The following is a 21,194-nucleotide window of genomic DNA, read 5'->3' as shown; positions in this document are numbered from 1 at the left end:
TCTAAAGCGTAGTGCTAACCTTGAGGAAACGTAGTGAAATCTAGGGACAGCTAGAAAGTCAATACCGAGCTCCAAGGAAGGGATCTTCAGATCGGATCTTAGAAAAGTTTGGAGGCACTGCCCCTCCCTTACCTGCTGACCCCCCAGTCGCTTCTTCTTCCCTTCTCAGGCTTCTGCACCCTTCCAGCCCCACCCCTGTTTGTTTTAATGAGTATTTGTTGTTCCATCTATTGCCTATTTAGACTCTGGAAACCAGCTAAACCAGTTTGGGTGATTTTTTTCTTTCAATAGGCATTGGCTGTAGTTGAGAAACAATCTTACAGTATAAGTAGATTGCCATGTCTAATAATAAAGGCAAAAACAACAGCAACAGCTAACACTTGTAAGGCTTTCTCTGTGCCAGGCTTTGTTCTGAGCCATATGTTTAACTGTACACTATTAATTTCTCCATTTTTACAAATGAGGAAACTGAGGGGAGACATGGGAATATAGGCAAAGGGGACTGTGTAAATGTTACTGTTTCTCTTTGTCTTTATGAAATTTAAAAGGAAAAAGGTCAACACAGGCAAAGCCCCTGTCTTAAGTACCTCATAGTCTGTAACTTTATCTTTTATTCACACTAGACCCTGCCAGAAGTTATAAAAAGTAAAAGAGAACACGGAAGGGAGTGGGAAATGAGAGGACTGAGTTGTGTGAGTAACTCAGGTCAAAAAAAAGATTGCCCCTCTTAGACCTAAATTCTTGTCTCCTACCATTGTGGAACCTTCCTTACCCATAAAGTTTCCCTCACTTGTCTCCTGGTTTCCACCAAAGAACTCATTGTCATCAGGGAATGACCACATGGAGAAAGGTTATTGTGACCTAAGAACCATGTCTGACACAGTTAGGATGCTGGATTCCATGAGGCTAATTTCACCTAAAAGGAAAAAAAAAGCAACACTTAAACTACTAAAAAGTGTCTGTACAAAATAAAATAACCAAATACAATGTATGGACCTTCACACACTAGATTAAATTAGATTCTGAATGAAAAAGAAAAAGTTATGAAAAACTTTTTAAAGACAATTTGGGAAGTTGAAATATAGACTGTATATTAAATGAAATTATTAGTGTTAATTTTCCTATATATGATCATGGTATTATGAAGAACATTCTTATTCTTAAGAAATGCTTACTAAATTGTCATGATATCTGCAACTTACCTTCAAATCGTTCCAAAAAAAACATACAGGGAGAGAGAAAGAGAGAAGGTCCAGTCCATGTTGCAAGCATTAACAGCTGGAAAATCTACGTGAAGAGGATAAGGATGCTTTCTATGCTACTCTTTTAACTATTCTGTAGGTTTGAACTTTAAAAAAAAAAGAAGCTTTTTTATCTTTGAATCGTTTTCTTACAATTGTGTCCTGTTTTTTTTCTTTTTTCCCTCATAGTTTCATGTAAGCTCTTTTTTTTTTTTCCCCTCCAATTTTTCACAAATGCCTGATATTTCAAGTGATGCCCTCAAGGTCAGTTGCCAGCCCCAAAGCATAAATTATCCTAAGTGTAAATGAGCACTTACAGGCAAAAAGTCCTACCCTGTGAGAATGGATACCACTTTACAAATTGTGTTTGAGAGTATGAAGTAGTGGGGGAATTCATTCTTGGCACTGCATGCAGACACATGTGTTAATATGCTTGGGGCCACATTCTAAAACTTTTATGGTACGTATTCAACATGAATTCTCTTGTGTCTCCTAGAGAGAAAGCCCCAATGGTTAATATTCTTTTACATGTTATTTTTGGATAGGGCTATATTCTAGCCAATTTATTGAATCCACATGCCAAATTCCACCTTTAGCAGCTGAACCGCATAAATCTATATTATACGTTGTGAGCTGCAAGCCAGAATTTTTCTTTTTTTTTTTTTTTTTTTTGAGATAGAATGTTGCTCTCATTGTCCAGGCTAGAGTGCAATGGCACAATCTCACCTCACTGCAACCTCCACCTCCCAGGTTTAAGTGATTCTCTAGCTTTACCTCCTGAGTAGCTGGGATTACAGGCATTTGCCACCACACCCAGCTAACTTTATATTTTTAGTAGAGATGGGGTCTCACCATGTTGGCCAGGCCGGTCTCAAACTCCTGACCTCAGGTGACCCACCCACCTTAACCTCCCAAAGTGCTGGGACTACAGGCATGGGTCACAGTGCCCAACTCAGGATTTCTTTATCTGGGAATTTCTTTGAATGGGCTCTGGTATTCCAGGGACACAAGCTGTGTTGAGGTATGTAAGACCTTCACAGGACTCAATTTATGCTGCAGAAGAAACTGGATGGCTTTCATCCATCAGTAGGAGGCACACTAGCCTCTGCCCACGGGTTGCAGACCTCTCTGCTCCCTAGCCCTGACCCTTTTGCAAGCGTGGTAGCACCCCAATTGCTGGTCACTGCCTGAATTTGACACTGGCAACTTTGCCCAAAGAAAAGCTGAGCATGGGAGACATGCCCCACCTTTTAGCCCAACCATTATAAGCCTGCCAGCTTTCCATGCAAGCCCTCTTCATGTTAATAGGGTACACCAAAGGAGACCAGGAGAGTTCATGGTGCCCATCCCATGGTGAAGTAATCCCGTGGTGAGCCCTTATGGAGGAATCTGAGTCTAGATTTGGCATAATAGAGTTACTAGTACAGGATTCAATGGTATCTTTGGGGACAGTCTTGACTTGGTATATAGAAATCGCCTCTCTGAAGTATACTAGACTCACCACTGCAAAAACTGCCTTTATAGTAAAACAAATAGAGCCTAGTCCGAAGATTTAGCAGTTGCTCATACACAGCGGAATCTGTAACTACAGACATGTGTTTGGCCTGCCTTACTGCTCAATTTTTGGCAGGCTGCCAGTGGCCCAGTGAGTCCTTTGATTTACAACATTGTGATGTGCAACTAGACTGGGCTCTTAAAGTGGCACTGTCAAAATTCAGAATTCCAAATCTTTGAAAACTACTGAAATAGAAACACATAATGAGTTGTTAAGACCAAACTCATCATTATCATTTTCTTCATCCCTCAGCAACACCATTGTATCTTTTTGTGATGTCATTTGTTTTTAAATCATAGAAGTTAAACTGACCACACTAAATGAGATATACATCTAGAAAACTGAGAACCTGAATTGTTTTTTTCTTTTTCAGTAATGAGCCTTAATATTCACCTTGGCTTCTTTGTGTGCAACATTTGGGGTTAGGGGGGTGTAAATATCAGTGCAATTTTGCTAAACACAGAAAATCTGACACTAGGAGCTGAGCTCCATATTACATTGCTTCTTGCCCTGGACATAAGATTTCTGACAAAGGAATTTAATAGGTTATCCTCACACAATCCATTGTCTGTTTCTGAAAGGAGTACCAGTATACTTTCAAAAGGGAACTGATTGTGAATAATTTTGGTTTTTTAGAAAAGCACTGCAGTAGCTGGTATTCTTAAGGAAGAAAAAGGACTGGAAAGTAATGCCAGGAGTTCTTATCAGCCCTTTAGGCAAATCTAGGATGCCTGGGTCTCATTTGAGCTATACACATTTTAAGTATTTTATCTTTTTTTTAAAAAATATCAGACCACTAAACTATATTTTAGTTTTCCTCATTAAATATATGTAGGAGATAAAATGCATTTAGGTGTGAAAAATAATTCACTTCATAATTCTCATGTGAAATTTAAGAGTAGCTAAAAAAAAACGTTTGCACCAAAAATGGCCCAAGCTAACCCTGGGTCATTTTTTCTTTCCAGATGGTTTGTATGGCGGGGGAGGGCAGAGACAGGGGAAGGAGTGGTCTGTTGTTTTTAATAATTAATAGCTTTCCAAAGAAAATGATTGAAATCTAATCCTCAGACCGCTGGAAGCTTTCACATTTCTCTGGGAAGGAGAGTCTTCTAAGCTTGTGTGTTATTGATCTATTAATGATGATACTGATTAAAAAGTAAAACCTCATTCATCAGTTGAGACACACTCAAGACTATTAGTTGAAAAAACGATGGATGTGGTAGTGCAGTTATGTTGTGAATGATAGTTCTTAGAAAGCTTGCCCTTGGTTCATTATTCAAAATGTATCTTTTATGGGTTTTTAATTTTTCATCTCATACTATTAACTACGGATGGATGGAACAAAATAATTTTCAGCATTTTACATATTTTCTAAATCTAAGGAACAATGTGGGATATTTTAACAAAAATAGCATAATTTCAAAGTTATAACACATTTCATTTCTAAGGAATTCTTACTGGCATCATTATCATTGAGTCACTTGAAAGTGATTACCTATGTTATCAAATTTACATTTATAGATATTTATTAATTTAATAATGTACATATTTATAAAATTTATTAAAGTTATTTAAATATTCAGTATTTTGTATTTGGCTTTAGCCATATGAGGCATACAGAATTGTAAGCCATAATCCCTACCTTTCTTCCAGGATCTTTCGAAGTATTTGCCAGGAAATAAAGACTTACATTTTTAAAGGTGGTACATTATAGTGCTTGGGAGCTTAGGACTGGGATTAAAACAAACCTGGACCCAAGTGCTATGTCCACTTCATACTAATAGTGTGGATTTGGGCAAGTCAATTTTCTATATGCTCAGTCTTTTCAGTAAATAAGGATAGTAAGAGAAGCTATCTCATAAAGTCGTTGTGAAAATTGTGAGTTAATATATGTAATATAAAGTGCTTACAATGGTATCTAATAAATATTAGGCATCATTGTTGTTTTTATTGTTTTTACTAATATATATTGCATCATACCTAATTAGACTTAATGCTATAATAAAGTATGCAACATGACACTATAATACAGCGCAAGCCAGGCAGTTTCTCTACCCTCAACCCTTTCACATTCCACCGCCTCACACTGGGTGATCTTATGTAGCTCCTGTGGACCCAACACAACCTAAGTGGTGGTGACACTCACATCTTTATCTCCAGCCCTGTCTTTTCTCTGTGCTCTAACCCTGTAGAGCCAGCTTCCTGCTGAACACTTGCATTAGAATATCCCATAAGGCACCACATACCACAGTCATCTCACCATCTGCCCCCTCTACTTCCCAGTAGACCTTCGTTCTCATTCATGAGTAGCTATAAATTATTCTGAAGGTCTATGTATACCTTCACTTTTTTCTTCTCCTCCAAAGTAGTAGAAGGCCAGCAAAAGGAAGGGACTTATAATTTGAATAAGTAGAACTGGAAGGAGGAGGAGGAGGAGGAGGAGGGGGAAGAAAAATCAGATTCTTCCTCTTCCCTCATCCCATTTCAACTCATGGCCATGAACTCAGTCTGCCAACACTTTTACTGTGGACTTGGCCCTATGTGAAGAAAGGTAGTCTCAGATTTTAACTGTTTCTCCCTTTTTAATCAATAGATATTAATCAAATCCTTTATGTTATTTGTTATTCAAGAGCAGATATTAGAGTAAAAGGCTCTGCTGCAGCCTGGGAGTGTTGATTTCGCCATTCCCAACAAGCCAGCTTTCTTTGCCATTGTTATATTGGCCTTGCCCCAGAAATCTGAATCACTGCATTATGATATGATAGGCTGGGCTTAGCTGTTTGTGCTGCAACGTGACCATCCCCTGCCAGGTATATTTTCAAGCTGTTTCAGGACCATGTCATTATTTTGCAAACAAACCAGTTGAATGGTTCAACTTTCCCACATTCCTTCCCACCACTCTGCCCTAAACTTACAAAGCAACGGATAAACACATGCAAGCTTTAAATTACTGCAGATTGTGGGAGCACTACAAAAATTCAGCCCTGTTCCTTAAAACAAGTCAAGAAATCCAAATGTATAAGCAATTCGTGTTTTGATGGACAGAGAACTCTGAAAGGCTTTTAGCTTACAAGTTGATGGAATGTAGTATCATTTAATGTCCTAGTACTTTAATATTTGCAAATGTCATTTCTGATTACAGACTGCAACTTCTCTCTAGTCCCTTGATTCAAATTATAGAAACAACATCAACTTAGTCTAAAGAAATTGAACCTTCCCAACTCTATTTGAACCCATGGTTCTCCCCAACAAGTATCAATCAAAATAGAAAGAATAACTAACATGTAGCCCTTGGATGTGTCTTATTTGTATTTCATTTTTGTGCTTACAGTTACGATCATGCAGCTATTCTTGTTTCTTTTCTTAAAAAAAAAAAAAAAAAATTAGGGTGGGGAGTTGGGGAGGGATAACAGGAGGAGAAATGCCAGATATAGGTGATGGGGAAGGATAACAGGAGGATAAATGCCAGATATAGGTGATGGGGAGGAAGGCAGCAAACCACACTGCCACGTATGTACCTATGCAACAATCTTGCATGTTCTTCACATGTACCCCAAAACCTAAAATGCAATAAAATATATATTTTTTAAAAATTTTAAAAACCAACAAAACCTGCCTCAAATTGCCAAGTGAAACATGTTTCTCAGATCTATAGAAGTTATTAAATTTTATGTTTAGATTTTATGACATGTTTACTTTGAATTATTTGTCTATCTTCATATGCTATCCTTATGTTTTCTGTCATTTAAAAAATGTGTAAGTTATTATAAACTCAACATTTTAAAATAAAGGGCAGGTGATACAAAAGAGTAGCACATACATTCCACTGATTCCATTCTGTTTACTTACTTTAATTTTTTTCCTGCAGGTCATAGAGCTGAGTATATGACTACAAGGTAGGAAAATATCATAACTTATAACATGTTTCACTTTTCTCTTTAACAAGAAGCAACCATTTCAGTGCTGAAAGAATTAACATATTTTGTTAATGAATACGGGAGATAGTTTTGGCTTGACAAAGCATAGCAACATGAAATGTTTGGGCTTTTCACAAGACGAGGTATGTTCTGGCTTAAGTGTTTCCCTCTAGAATTGTAAAGCTCTTAAATAAGCAGAGACAGCAACAAAAACGTAAGTTAAACAGGCTTGGTGTATCTAATCCAGCACACTTTAAGTGTTTCTTAATGGTGTGACAGGAGTTTTAATTTGATAGTTTAATTAAAAAAACAATATGATGTGTACATCTATGCATAAGTAGAAAGTATAATTATTTTCTATTCCTATTTTCTTTTGGTCATATAAAAAATTATAGCTGGCCAGGCACAGTGGCTTAGTCTGTAATCCCAGCACATTGGGAGGCTGAGAGGGCTGGATCACCTGAGGTCAGTAGTTCAAGACCAGCCTGGCCAACGTGGTAAAACCCTGTCTCTACTAAAAATACAAAAAAAAAAAAAAAAAAAAAATAGCCAGGTGTGGTGGTGGGCGCCTGTAATCCCAGCTACGCAGGAGGCTGAGGCAGGAAAATCACTTGAACCCGGAAGGCAGAGGTTGCAATGAGCCAAGATCGTGCCACTGCACTCGAGCCTGGGTGACAGAACGAGACTCCATCTCAAAAAATAAATAAATAAATAAAAATCAGACCTATATTGAGTATCCTTAGGATTTTAGCTCTCTCTATATTCCCCATTTTGATTCGCTTTAAACACTTAACTTTTAACCCATATTCCCATATTGTACTTTCTTCATTCAGGGGAGGATTATAAAGCTACTACAGAAGGAAGAGCCATTTGGGCAGCAGATTCCAATTTGGGTTGAGGAAAGTTTGCGGCAACTTTTATTTTTCTGTCACCATTTGTGCAACAGCCAGAAATTATCTAATTAGCATAGCAAGATTTTGCACTTTTGAAGTTGATTTCTCTTTGAAATAAGAGGCATTTAGAACCCTAGTATATCTGTTGCAGTAATTGGCAAGTCGACTTTCAAAGATCTATAATGTTACTGCTGGGCAGTTTATTCATAAGGAAGCCCCTTGTACTTCTTGGTAAACCAACTAGAAAGATACAGCTCCTGACTTTTCCAAACCTAACCAAAGAAAAAAACACTGAGGTTTTTTTTCACCATATCAGTGAAAAAGAGGACCATTACCTCTACCTGGTAATATGCAGCTTATAGAGATGTTTTTCATCTATAGTATCTCCTTACACTATCAATTATTTTACCTGTTGTTTCTCAATTATAATTAATGTAAGGCATTTCAAAAAAAAGATTTTTTAAAAAACAGAAATGTAAATATATTAATTTGCAATGAGAGCTAAAATTGCCAAATAGACTAGATATTCACATCAACCTGACCAGTACTTCTCATGTGGGCATCCTCTATAGGAAACCAGTGATCAGGAAGTCATGTGCTAGGCACAGAACCAGAATGGGTCATGCCATTGGAATGTTGAATGGTCCTAGCTCTGTTCGCTTGATGTAGGCATAGCAGAGCCAGAATCATCAGACCTCCACCATGGAAATTACTCGGTTAAGCACTCAGGCAGTTCATTTTCATTCCAAGTTCCTCTCACAATTTTTATGTGTTCACATTTAACATACTTGAGAATCCTTTGAAGAGGTAATTTTCAGGCCTTTGATAGAAGACTCAGAAGATATCCTTCCATTAGTCAGGATTACCCTGCATCTCCCAGTCATGCAGGGACAATGATTCAGTGCATTGGAAGTTTTTGGCTCCAGCTACAAGATTGGCTTTCTCCGTGAATCAGTGACCAAACAAAATTCTAATCTTCTTAGCTTTGTCAGCTTCTCCAGATATCACCAGATGTGAAGCTCTCTTGGACCTTGTTGTCATAACCACGTTTTCTAGTTTCTGTGTTTAATGCTTTGATATCTTGGGGCCTTGCTGACCCCAGAAGGACTTCTGACCCTGGAAGGGGTCAGCAAGGCCCCAAGATATCAAAGCATTAAACACAAAATTGGTTAATCCACCCAAGATTAGCCAATTCATAGCAGTAGTAAGGACTGGCTTGCAAGTGTGCCTTTTGTTTGCAAGCCTGGTAATCCACAGCACCTACCTCCAACCACCTCCTTCATCACGTTCTCACACTTAGGGCCACTATTCCCCTTCCCTAATCCCAGGGCCAGATATGGGACAATTTAGGGATAGTCCCTATGTCCCAAAACCCACTGGAATCATTCAAACTAGCCTATTCTAAACCTGCTTGCCCAGCTTCTCCCATTCCCTCCAGTGAGAACCACAATAAAGACTCTTGCCCACATTTTCCTTTACCCCTCTGCCTCCTGACCAACCCTGATGTTTCCTTCTGCGGCCTCCCTGATAATGGGGCATGTCTCCAACTCTTGGGAACTGTGAGTAACTATCTTGTCAGTAATAATTATCTCCTAATCCTTGGCCTCACCATACCTGAATAAAAATAAAATCCACAATCAATCAATAAAATCCACATTTTGGAACACTTAAAGGAGTGGATGAAATCAAGTACATAGGATTAAACCCTTTGGTGGTTGGTTGTTTTGTTCTTTTTACACCTATAAGATTCCTTCCTCTGTGAATGGCACAGAATTCATTGTATAAAAGAGATCTCAGAAATTTCAGCCGTGATAAGAGAGGATACATTGCCTGGTAGAAGTTTCCATATTCTCTTCTTGATACTCACAAAGGCTCCTTTTCACCTCGCCAGCACTGTGGGACTTCAGATGTGCTTGCTGTGCACCCCATTCATCGTATGAGTCCATCTCCTGGGAGGTCTTAGAATTTAGCTACAGAAGGCCGTACCAGTATTTGTTTCCATACATGGCAGTGTCTTGTGAAGCTAGTCAGGCTTCCGCGTAACTTCTTGGGATTTGGTATATGAGCCAGACTTTCTGAACTTAAGCTAAATGAACTAAAAAAGATAAATTTTCCTAGAGAGTCTGAAGCTTAATGAAGGGCTTTACACAATTTCCAAGTGTGGTGTATATCCTCCTATAAGCCTTGCAATTAAGAAGGAGTTTTATATTAAAACATCCAGAAACAGGTTTCTGGGTTCTCCTTCCTTGTATTTAATTCAGCACAGCAGTAGAAGTTGAGTCAGGTAATTCTGGTCTTCTTTCCACTAATGGGAGAGAGCAGAAGAGATTCCCCTTCTGCAATAACAGGACAAGGTGATACAGAGCTTCTGAATACACTGCATGCTGCACTGGATGTGCATATGTCAGAGAGAATGGCTTATTCACCAGAGCAGACAGGCAGACTGGAGAGGAAGAGAGTCTGCAGTGACATAAACGAGTACATCCTCATGCTCTACAGATATTGAGATGGTGGAATAGTTTGTTCTAAAGAAATAGTGATTCATGCAAGCCTATATGTCCCCCAAATCAGAAAAAGCAGTGAACCCAAACAATTTTTTTCACTTGTGACCCATTAATAGTTACTTTTGCATAAAATGAAACCCCATTACTACTAGAGGGGTATCGAACAGATGTGATGTTATTTGCATTGGTATTTTGGGCTGAGTGAGGTGGCTTATGCCTAGCACTTTGGGAGGCCAAGGTGGAAGGATTGTTTGAGCCCAGGAGATCAAGACCAGCCTGGGAAACACAGGGAGATGCCATCCCTACAAAAAATTTAAAAATTCGCTGGGGATGATGGCATGCACCTGTAGTCCTAGCTACTTGGACTGAGGTGGGAGGATCCCTTGAGCCCAGAAGGTGGAGGCTGCAGTGAGCCATGATCATTCCACTACACTCCAGCCTGGGCAATAGAGCAAGACACTTTCTCAAAAAAAAAAAAAAATAAGGCATGAACCTAAAAATATTATATTTAATGCTTCATTTAGGGATCTACTGGAGCCCTAATCTTTATGACCGGTTGTATCTTACTGTGTGGCTTGTAAACCAAATAACAAGAATGCTGGTTTGTTAACATTTGGGCAAATAGCTAACGAGTCTACTTGGTAGTGCTTATAATTTTATAACAAACCAGCAAAGAAACAAATGTCAGCTGCAACATACAGGGAAACAGCAATGTGAATAAACAATCCATATGATTTTTGATACAGAAATGAAAGTAAATAAATGGGAAACGGGAGGGATGTTTTCCCCTGTGACTGGGGGAGGGGAAGGAACCCCAAGATTCCCGTGTTTTGTAATTTTGATGTGACCTATAGATGTTTCATTTACTGTTTGATTTCTTCCATGCTCAGTAATTATATTCCCTTCCCTTAGGCCTCCAAATGTTCCCCCTAAGCCCCAGAAACACAGGAAGTCCAGGCCCCGCTCACAGTATAATACTAAGTTGTTTAATGGGGATTTGGAAACATTCGTCAAGGTACTGGCACCAGCCATCTGAGTGGCTGATCTCCACGCTTCTTAACTATAATGGTCTCAGCCTCTTGTAAGAGGAGGCAGGTCATTATGTCCAAGTCTGTCCTGGGGCTCTTTGCTTTCCCAGAAAATCAATATAATATTTCCTGAAGTCAGCGAGGAAAGAATATTTGGGTTGAGTGCTTTGAGAAGAGAGAATAAACATGGGTATTATGTGGGCACAAAAGAAAGCCCTCTTTATTTTTTTTTTAAAGAGCCATAATTTGTACAGAAAGTTAAAAAGCAACCTGATAAAAATGTTGTCTTTTTACTCGTGCAAATGAGATGGCACAAAATAATTTTTAAAGTCTGCTTGTTAGGCTAGCTCTGAAGCACAGCAGGAGTTTTGATTTCCCATGACTTGAGGAATTCATTATATTGAATAAATTGTAAGGCCCTGTGATCTATACCTTGTATCTCTGCTGTGTTTACTCTTCGTCTTCTTTTTCATCCTGTATTTCTGATAATGCTTCTAGCCGAGGACGAAGGAACTCGCACACGAGACATCAGGTATAGTGCTAGAGGGACATGAGGGTGCAGCCTCCTTCACTGTCAGTATCATTTTCAAGTCGTGCTCATGCTTGGCTTTAATTACATTGTTAAGGTTTTTAAAAGAAAAATGTTTGCAATTGGAAATTAGACAGGTTTATAAATAGGTTTTACTTAGAAACTATAGAAATCAAACCCTAGAGGAAAAAAATGCGTTCATTAAACCCTTAGTTTTTACATTATGTCTTTGGCAAATGTATCAAGTGTGATCGAGGGCTTTTATTAGGTAAAGTCGATGTTAAATATAAAATACACGCTTAATACTGGATTATGGACCCTAGTGTGAACTTTACAAAAAGAAAAGGGCTTGCTTTCTCCTTTAGAGCTCACATTTTATGGCATGGCTGCCATGTTTCTGCAAACTGAATTCATTTAGGAAATCACATTATTAATAACCTCTCTTAATGATATGTTACAGGTGTCTTACTTTCTTAGGTCTGTTTATTGAATATGTGTACTAATAATTAAAGAAATGTGCATGTGGCATGTATATGGACAGATAGATACATACATACATAATACATAGATTAAAAATCTCTGGCAGCCTTAAAAATCAGCCCTACTCTGGAGTTAAGTGAAAAGCCACTGAAGAACTAAATAGCAATTACAAAATCTACTGCCTTAAGCCTTAAACCCAGAATAGCCTTATTGGCTCTAATTTAATATAAAATTATTGTCAAATTTGATTATCTAGTTTCCCAGCCCATGGCTTATAAGCAGGGGCAAATTAGATGGAGAGAGAGGAACAATAAAATGAAAGACATGAGATATTCAGCTGAAGACCTGGCAGAGAAAGAGAATAGAGAAAAGCTGCAAGAAGCAGACATAGAATTCTGTTCTATTTGATAATACAGTATGAGAATGGCTACTTAAGATGATAGGGAAGCACGTATTATATATTTTTTAATATTTTTCATTAAGAGCAGTTACAGGAAAGTAAATTGAGGCACTAGAGAATAAATAAACCAGGTATCATGGAAAATTCACTTACAGAAGCTCTTCACTGCCCAGATGGCACCTTGAAAAATCTTTGGTAATAGAAATAATACTGAGGGTTCCTTTCCACTTCTGAAAAGGGCTCGATCACTTGAAATCTTCACAGTGTCACTGCGAAGACACTTCCAAGAGCAAAACCGTTTTTCTCTTTTTTTCATGGGAAAACTGACACTAAGGGACCAGTTTGAATGGTAGACGAAATGCACTACAGTGTTGTTATAAAATATTTTCTTAACATTTTCTACCTAAGCATCTGAAATCTATAAAATTAAATTAAATCATATACACTCATTACTTTTTGACTACAAAATTCATTATATCTGAATGAAATACTGATCATAGGTTTCTAAAAAAGCAATTACTAAATGTAAACACAAAAACATTTTTTAAAAATATGAAAACCTAAGACATATTTTATGGAGAACTTTCTTAATGCAAACATTTTCCTTTTAATAACCTTTTATTCTTTGCTTTTGTTTTTGTTTACTAAGTTCAGCAGAGATATAAACTAATGGTCTCCTTTTATCACTTACATTTAAAAATGTGTTGCTTTTAGATTAGTGTTCCATGAATTGTTTGTATAGTTTACTTCCTCTAAAACACTTATATCTTAAAGAAGAATCCTTTCACATTTTAGGTTGTGATATCATTACATTGCTGTTCTTGAGCTAACTAGTCCACACTAAAATGTGTTTTTATTCTTAAGACTCTTCTTTAAGAAATTAATAAAATTTGTGCTCCTAAAACAAATTAACTAATTAGAGAAACTTAATATAGGCTCAAGAAGTAATTGAGCCATTATCTGGTTTATACACTGATTAGATTGTCTTAAAACCTAAAATAAGACAATCCCTTAAGAAGTGTATTACCCATTCTAGGAATACTAAAGAGTTTAAATTGCTGAACTGCATTATTCCCAATCCTTTCCCCACTGCTTAATTGGAAAGGTTAATGGATTCTGAATTGTTCTAATATATTAAGATAACCAACTTTTTCTTGCATTTCAAAATAAAATTTCTCATGAATTAATATCTGATGTTAGCTAACCATTTTTGAGCCCCATGGTTTGGTTTGGCTTTGTTTTTAAGATCTAATTCCTGAAAAAGCAGAGTCTTAAAAGTACATGAAAAATAATTCTGTCGTCCATAGCTTTCTTTAACTTCATGGAGTACATGGCATCGGTACATATTTAACTGTGACCTCAGCAGCCTTTTATCTCATTTGTCATCCTATGAATGTTTTAAAGCATTGCCGCAATTTACATTTGTTCTGTAGAAGGCAATGACTGTTTTACAAGATGTGGGGAAAGAAGGCCCAAAAATATTCCTTTCTAAAAAATGAAATCTACTGGGATATACATTTGTGTCATTTATTTGCTTCTTTCTTAAAATATGAAAACATAACAATGAAAAACCTGTAGGTTCTGATGCAAACTAAATAAATACATGATTTAATTATCTCTGTAACAATTCTCATATTATGCATCTATAGACATGGAAGCCGTTTTATAATCTGTCATCTAGGTGATGTAGTCTCAGGGATGTCAGAGAATCCTGAGATGGCTGAAAGGTTGTCTTTCATGATGAATACAGCCAATCAATCTGAAGATATTATGATTATAATACACAGAGTTCTTTTTTAGGTCCATTAAAGATTGGTCACTTGTATAAATAAGCTTTTAAAAATGAGCTATTCACATATTCATTTTGGTATGTGAGTCTTAATATAAGCAAAAGAGATGAGTTAGCTTTTGATATCTCTAGGCACAGCAGAGTAAGTTGAAACAGGATTGCCTTAAATATATTTAATTTGGTTTGCTCCAGAACTGCAAAAATCCCTCTTTAATTCCTGTTAAACTGTAAGCCTTATTATCACGTGGGGTTTATACCTCTTCCTTGAGGTTAACTGGTTTCCATCCCTTTACCCAGGACTCGGGACAGGTTATTCCCCTCATTGTGGAAAGCTGCATTCGGTTCATCAATCTCTATGGTAAGCCATAAACTACAGAATTCTTATTTTTAAAAAATCACTAGAAGTGTTTCAGTAAATTTACTTCCTGGGAAAGGGGGGACCTAGACAGTGTGATAGGGTTTTTATTCTCTTTCCCTTCTTTTCTCTTTAGGTCTTCAACATCAGGGGATTTTCAGAGTGTCTGGTTCCCAGGTGGAAGTCAATGATATCAAAAATTCATTTGAGAGAGGTAATTGCACATCTATCCCTATAAGCAAACTATGTTAAAAAGTCATCATGTTCTGTAAACTGAAGTGCCACCCTTATTCTGTATATCCTCAAAACCTTTCTCTTTGTATTTAATACATTAGGGGTGCAGCGGTAAGAATCCATTCAGAATAGCTGAGAAATGGGACCAAAACTATCAGGCCTTGATATTAAAATTAGAAAAGCATATGAGTTCTGCATCCTGGTTGAGGACTGACATTGATAATTGGTGCCAGGTATATCAAATGTGGGGCTGAAAGTGTTCTAGAAGCATGGCCAGGACAGCCCTGGGCCTAGACAGCAGGTGAGGGAGGCAGCTCCTCCCAGCTGCCCAGCTGCTCCCTTTGTCGGGAGCTCTTTCTTCCCTTCCTCTTCTCAGCATCCTCAGACTCCTTCCCTGTGACCCTGGGGGTTGCCTTATGCTTGTTCATAACTGGCTGTCAAGTTTTACTAAACTGTGTCATATACCATATATATTATTTTTTTCAATGTCAATACTTTATGTTCCCTTAATTTTTTATTTTTAACTATGATGGGTACCTAATGGTATTATGTATTAATAGGATACAGATGATGTTTTAACACAGACATACAGTGTGTAATGGTCACATCAGGGTAACTGGGGTGTCCATTACCTAAAGTACACATCATTTCCTTATGTTAGGAACATTCCAGTTGGCACGTTATAATTAGCAAAGCTGCACACCTTTGACATCTCTAGGCACAGACCTAGAATCATATGTGTCAGGCAGACCTAGAATCATATCGGACTCTCAGCTACTAATCAATCATGAAATTTGGGTCCAGTCATTCAATTCCTATTTTGCCTCTGTTTCCTCGTCTGGAAAACTGTAAAACTTGATGGTTAGAGCAGAGCAGCCATATGTGCCAAGTCTCATGCATTGGCCATCTTCAGGATAAGCTGAAATGCGGTAAAGTATCCGGTTCTGTGCTAGCCACCACAGGCAAAATACACTATCATTTTTCCTTGAAAATTTTCCTGGTATTTGTTATTTGTGATCTGCTTGGGTGAGGCTTTCTCACAGTGGGCAAAACTAATAGTAATTATTATATTCTGATAAATTCATGTTCAGTGATTTCTTGCCCTAGGAACAGAGAAAAGGGAACAACAGATCCCTAAAAATAAATTGCCCTAAGAAGCAAAAAAAAAATGTTAAAATGCAATGCACACTTTTTATGAACTTTAGAAGCATAAAACTGTAAATAAATGATTTAAGGCTCTATATTATGTTGAACTTCTTAAGGATTTTATCTCTAAGAGGAACACTAACCAGACTAGTTGTCTAATATTTTAAAGTTGTTTACCATAAATAACAATATAATTTTATATTTGTGATATATTTTTTAATTCCCACTTTTTATACAAACCCCTTGGTAGCATGAAAGATACATTTTCAAGTTACTCTATCTGATTTTAGAGCCTCCCTCTGCTTAAGACAGCTTTCACATGTGCTTTGAATACCACCATGCCACTTTGGGAAATAGTTACTTACTTAATTGTAGGTGTTCACAATTCAGTGGAGCCTGTGATATTTCTGATAAATTTTGCTGACCCATATAGCATAGCCAGATGGACCTATGGCGTGTCTTTTTCCCAGTAGGGTAAGAAACACAGGATGCAGTGTTTGAATTTATGTCAAACTAAGATTACAGATTTCAACTTAAAAAAAAGGGGGGGGGGGTTGGGTAAAATTACAAATCCCACAATATTTTATTTAAAGATTTGGGTAACTTGTAAGGGATTATTTAGTGGCATAAGATTTTAAAAGCTTTATTTTAGCCAACTATTTTTAGGTTAATCATGGGGTGGGATATCTAAGCCAATTATTTTAATTTTAGTACCATGTAATCTTTCATAAAGCATAATTAAAACATACATGTGTATATATAGCAATGTGTGTGTATGCATAGAAATATATTTTTGTTCAGAGAAGAAAAATCATTGTAAATGTACCAAATTTTTTTTTAGGTGAAAATCCTTTGGCTGATGACCAGAGTAACCATGATATTAACTCAGTTGCTGGCGTTCTGAAGCTCTATTTCCGTGGGCTGGAAAACCCCCTCTTTCCTAAGGAAAGATTTAATGATCTGATTTCTTGTATCAGTAAGTGGACATTTTTTTCATCTTTTCCTACCAGAATTCTTTCACTAACCAACTTCCTGGAAAAGGCAGTGGCCCACCTCTGCACACCCCTACCCCCACCATTACCCCATGACCACCATATTTCTGAGACCATTTGTTTTCTTTTTGGATCCAGTGCGAGTCATCCTCCCAGCTGTGGCCTCGCCCTTGACTAAGTGGGCTTTCCTCCTGAACATCCTCTGGCTCCAGAAAGCCAGGAGCTTCCCACTCATGGCTGGAATTGAGCAGAAAGGCAGATGCCAGCCGCCTAAGGGAAAGGAGGAAGTTGTAAGCTGGGAAATGTGACCTTTTCTTGGCTTTTGGTTCTTGGTTTTCTCAGCCAGTTTTAGGAGTGGGGTAATTTATCCATCTTTGAATGTTATTTCAAGAAATGGGTAAAATGAGATCAAAGATCCTTATTACAGTACAGAAATACCAGGTGGTAATTATCTGTCAGTGGGCAACCCAAGCTAATAGGCAGAGTTTCTCTGGGATTGTGTATGATATATTATGAAACCAGTAATCATTGGCAAAGTAAAGCATTGCTGTTTACTTCAGTGGGGGCTTTTTGATACTATACCAAAAAAAGGTGAAAATAATGATACCATGAATTAATTATTTGCCACAATTAGGATTCATGCATCTAAAAATGCAGTGCCCCTTTTAAGTCCAAGTTCCCAGCAAGAGGCTAGAGCTGACTTCAAACACTTAGGCTTCAGAAGAATCAACTTTTTACTCTTAATAAGGAAATCTCCCTCCAGCCCCCCCACCCCCACCTGAATCAACAAGTCCTATTGATCTGGCCTACAAAAGAAAATCTCACTACTCATCCCTCCTTCCCCATTCCCATCACGTTGCTTTCTCACTAAGGATAATTAGAATCTCTTAAATGGACTCTACTTCTAGATTTTGCCTTCTTTTCCCAACACCTACTCCCTGACCCTGGCCATGCATCGTTCCATTCTCCACACTGCATCTGGAGTTAAAAACAAACCGGATTGCTTGCTTTCTCCCCTTTTTAAAATTTATTTTAATATTTCCCACATAAAAGCAAACTCCAGGCCGGGCGCGGTGGCTCATGCCTGTAATCCCAGCACTTTGGGAGGCCGAGGCAGATGGATCACCTGAGGTCAGGAGTTCGAGACCAGCCTGGCCAACATGGTGAAACCCCATCTCTAAAAAAACAAAAAACAGAAAAAAAAAAAGCATACTCCCCAAGGTAGGCTGATTGCTTGAGGCCAGTAGTTTGAGACCAGCCTGGGCAACATGGCAAAACCCCATCTCTACTAAAAATAAAAAATTAGCTGGGCAGGGTGAAATGCACCTGAATTCCCAGCTTCTTAGGAGGCTGAAGCAGGAAGATCATTTGAGTCTGGCGGACGGAGATTGCAGTGAGCCGAGATCATGCCATTGCACTCCAGTCTGGGTGACAGAGCAAGACTCTGTCTCAAAAAAAAAAAAAAAAAAGGCAAACTCTGTGGCATGGCCAATTCATAGATTTGAATTCTTCCTCTCTCTGATCTCTCCTACCGCTGCACAGCCCTCTCCTGCTACCCTACCACGTTTACTTTATGTTTCAAACTGTACACATGGCAGGCCATTTCCCGCCTCCATTGCCTTGTCTATGCTGTTTCCTCTGCTGTCCCTGATAACCATTCAACATCTGCTACGAAGGCTTTGCGGAATTGGCACTCCTCCCACAACTCTGTCCTCCCCACCACTCCAAGCAGGATTAATCACTTTCTCCTCTACCAGTATTCTACTGGGTACATATGTCCATAATTTTTCTGATCTCCCCACATTATTATTTTTTTAACCCCTCTGTCTCCTACTACTAGAGAAAGAGTGTAGGGAGTAGGTTAAGAATGGAGGCTCTGGATTCAAAGAGCCTAGTTCAGATCCTGGCTCTGCCACATACTCATCAGCTATGTGACCTTATACAGGTTTCTTAAGCTCTCTGCACCTCAGTTTTCTCACCCATAAAATAGGAAGAACATTAATCCTTACATAATAGAGTTGTGAAAATTTAGTGAACTAATACATGTAAAATACCAAGAAGAGTGCCTTGCACAGAATATGCTCAATGAAGTGGCCACAGTTAGTTCCACGGGCCTGTGGATTTATGGATTACTCAAGTTTTGCAGCCCTAACATTTGGCCAGTCCCAAATGTTAGGAATTAGTTAATTCCTGGAGCATGTTAAGTTAAATAGAATTTAGATTAAATGAATTGAAAAGCCAAGATTCCATCACAAGTTCTTTGTCTGGCATCAGTGCCTAGCATCCTGGCTCCAGTTGGGTATGAATTTCCCGGTCATAATCCTCCCGCTCACCCCAGTCTGATGTCCCATTTGAATTTAGAAGTACAGCTGCATGTCCATTCCACAGCCCTTGCGTAGCCTGAGTCATCACAGTGAACCTCTGACCCAGCTGGAAAGAAATGAAAATGAGGTGTCTCACTTCTGGAATTCTCCTTTGGCCATGTCCAAAGATTTTCCTCACATCCTAGCCAAAAAGCTGAAGTCTGGAAAAATAACAAGTGCTGTACAATGCTTAGTGGTTTTCTAGGTCCATACATCATATCAGCTGTAACACTGACATGTACCAGTTGGATAAAGAGCATTGGGCCATATTGTCAGTTACCATTATAGAATCATTTCATGCTTTTATTGGATAAAGAATATTATTTCATAGTGGTTTTTACTAACTGAGGCCGTAGATTCAGAAAGATCTAGGTTCAAATCCTAGCTTTGCCACTTTCCAACTTTGTAAACTTGGACAAATATTAATACTTAATCTTATTAAATAGCTGTTTCTTCATCTACTTCATAGAGTCTATGTGAAGAATAAATGAGATAATCCATGTAAAGGGTTTAACATCATGCCTGGCACATAGTAACCCTCAGTAAGTGTTGCCAGCTGATACCATTACTTCTATTACAATTACTCTGACTATAAACTCTGGTCACATACACCAATACCTGGATTAGCCACTTATCAATCTGTCTGTTCTGCTACATGTGTGTTTCTTTGGCATAATTAACTCACATGAATTTAGAATTACTAGTGTTATCCTCAAGTTACATTGTTTCCAGCATGATTTTTCCCAGCATATTAAATGCTTTGTAACAATCAGTGTCAAGCTTTCTCGCAATTAGAGTCAGATTTAGCAAATGTGTAAACTACAAGAAAAAATCTATGGAGATATCCTTCATGTAAGTGGTTCCTGCAATGCTCAAGTGCAAATGAAGAAGCTACAATGGCATTCCGTCCTGTGTTAAAACAATAGATTAATGAAAATCAATGGATTAATAATCCTTGGATTTTAATAGGATTGTTAATGTTTTCATTAGTGATCTAGTTACAAAGTTTCATAAATGTTGAGTAGTCTGCCCAAAGCTAGCTATTTTTCTCGGTAAATCTTGTTATTTTTAGTGCACAGTTTTACAGAATGGCAGGTTTTTCAAGAATATACGTATTGACACTAACAAACTCTTTATGTAACAACCCCTTTTCCTCCAACATTTAACCTCTTAAGAAAAAGAGGATTCTTGTATGTTATTGATTTATCTCTAAGCAAGCATTTTTTCTTATCAATGTGACCATAATACATTTTTCCTGGATTTTCAATAAATTCTTTGAGAATAGCATAATATATCTTTTATCATTGTATCCCCTCATCAGTATTGCAAACGTTTGATGATTTGAACCAAGTTGATTAATTGCCTACAATGTATAAAACTTTCTAGGAATTCAGAGACTTGATTCTTGCATTTATGAGGCTTAAAATATAGCAGGAAAGGTAAGATATTTACAAATAAATGCAAGGCTAAGTTAATATGCAATAGAAACAAAGATTTTGAAATTTTAGAGGAAAGAGAGATCTGAGTGATAGATTGTTTTTACCCTTGTCATCTTGTAGCAGTTCTGTAATTGGGTTTGATTTTCCCTATTAAAGTAATTTCACATGACAGTTATTTTGTATAGAAAAATCTTCCCTTTTCATCTTTTCTAAGAGTTTGCATAAGTCTCTGGATCACTCACTACTTTTTGCTTACCTATTTTTGGATATTTGGGGAAAGGGGTGTGTGTGTGTGTGTGTGTGTGTGTGTGTGTGTGTGTGTGTGTGTG

The 21,194-nt window shown here is 37.8% G+C and overlaps 1 protein-coding gene across 3 annotated transcripts in view; it reads left to right on the top strand.

The window, feature by feature from the left end:
* Positions 1-21,194, top strand: part of SRGAP1 (SLIT-ROBO Rho GTPase activating protein 1) — a 320,796-nt gene that overhangs the window by 253,422 nt on the left and 46,180 nt on the right. For 2 of the 3 annotated variants that reach the window (XM_032288590.1, XM_032288592.1), the window contains exons 11-15: positions 6,665-6,692; positions 11,023-11,125; positions 14,634-14,694; positions 14,828-14,905; positions 16,913-17,047. In XM_032288590.1, coding sequence (XP_032144481.1) covers positions 6,665-6,692; positions 11,023-11,125; positions 14,634-14,694; positions 14,828-14,905; positions 16,913-17,047 — 405 coding nt within the window. Of the gene's footprint in view, positions 1-6,664; positions 6,693-11,022; positions 11,126-11,636; positions 11,671-14,633; positions 14,695-14,827; positions 14,906-16,912; positions 17,048-21,194 lie in introns of all 3 variants that reach the window. The other variant, XM_032288591.1, reaches the window with a different exon arrangement.

Source organism: Sapajus apella, unplaced genomic scaffold, assembly GCF_009761245.1.
Source record: "Sapajus apella isolate SASKATOON/1434 unplaced genomic scaffold, GSC_monkey_1.0 scaffold2, whole genome shotgun sequence".
Taxonomy (NCBI): Eukaryota; Metazoa; Chordata; class Mammalia; order Primates; family Cebidae; genus Sapajus; species Sapajus apella.
This window is presented reverse-complemented; position numbering and strand designations above follow the sequence as displayed.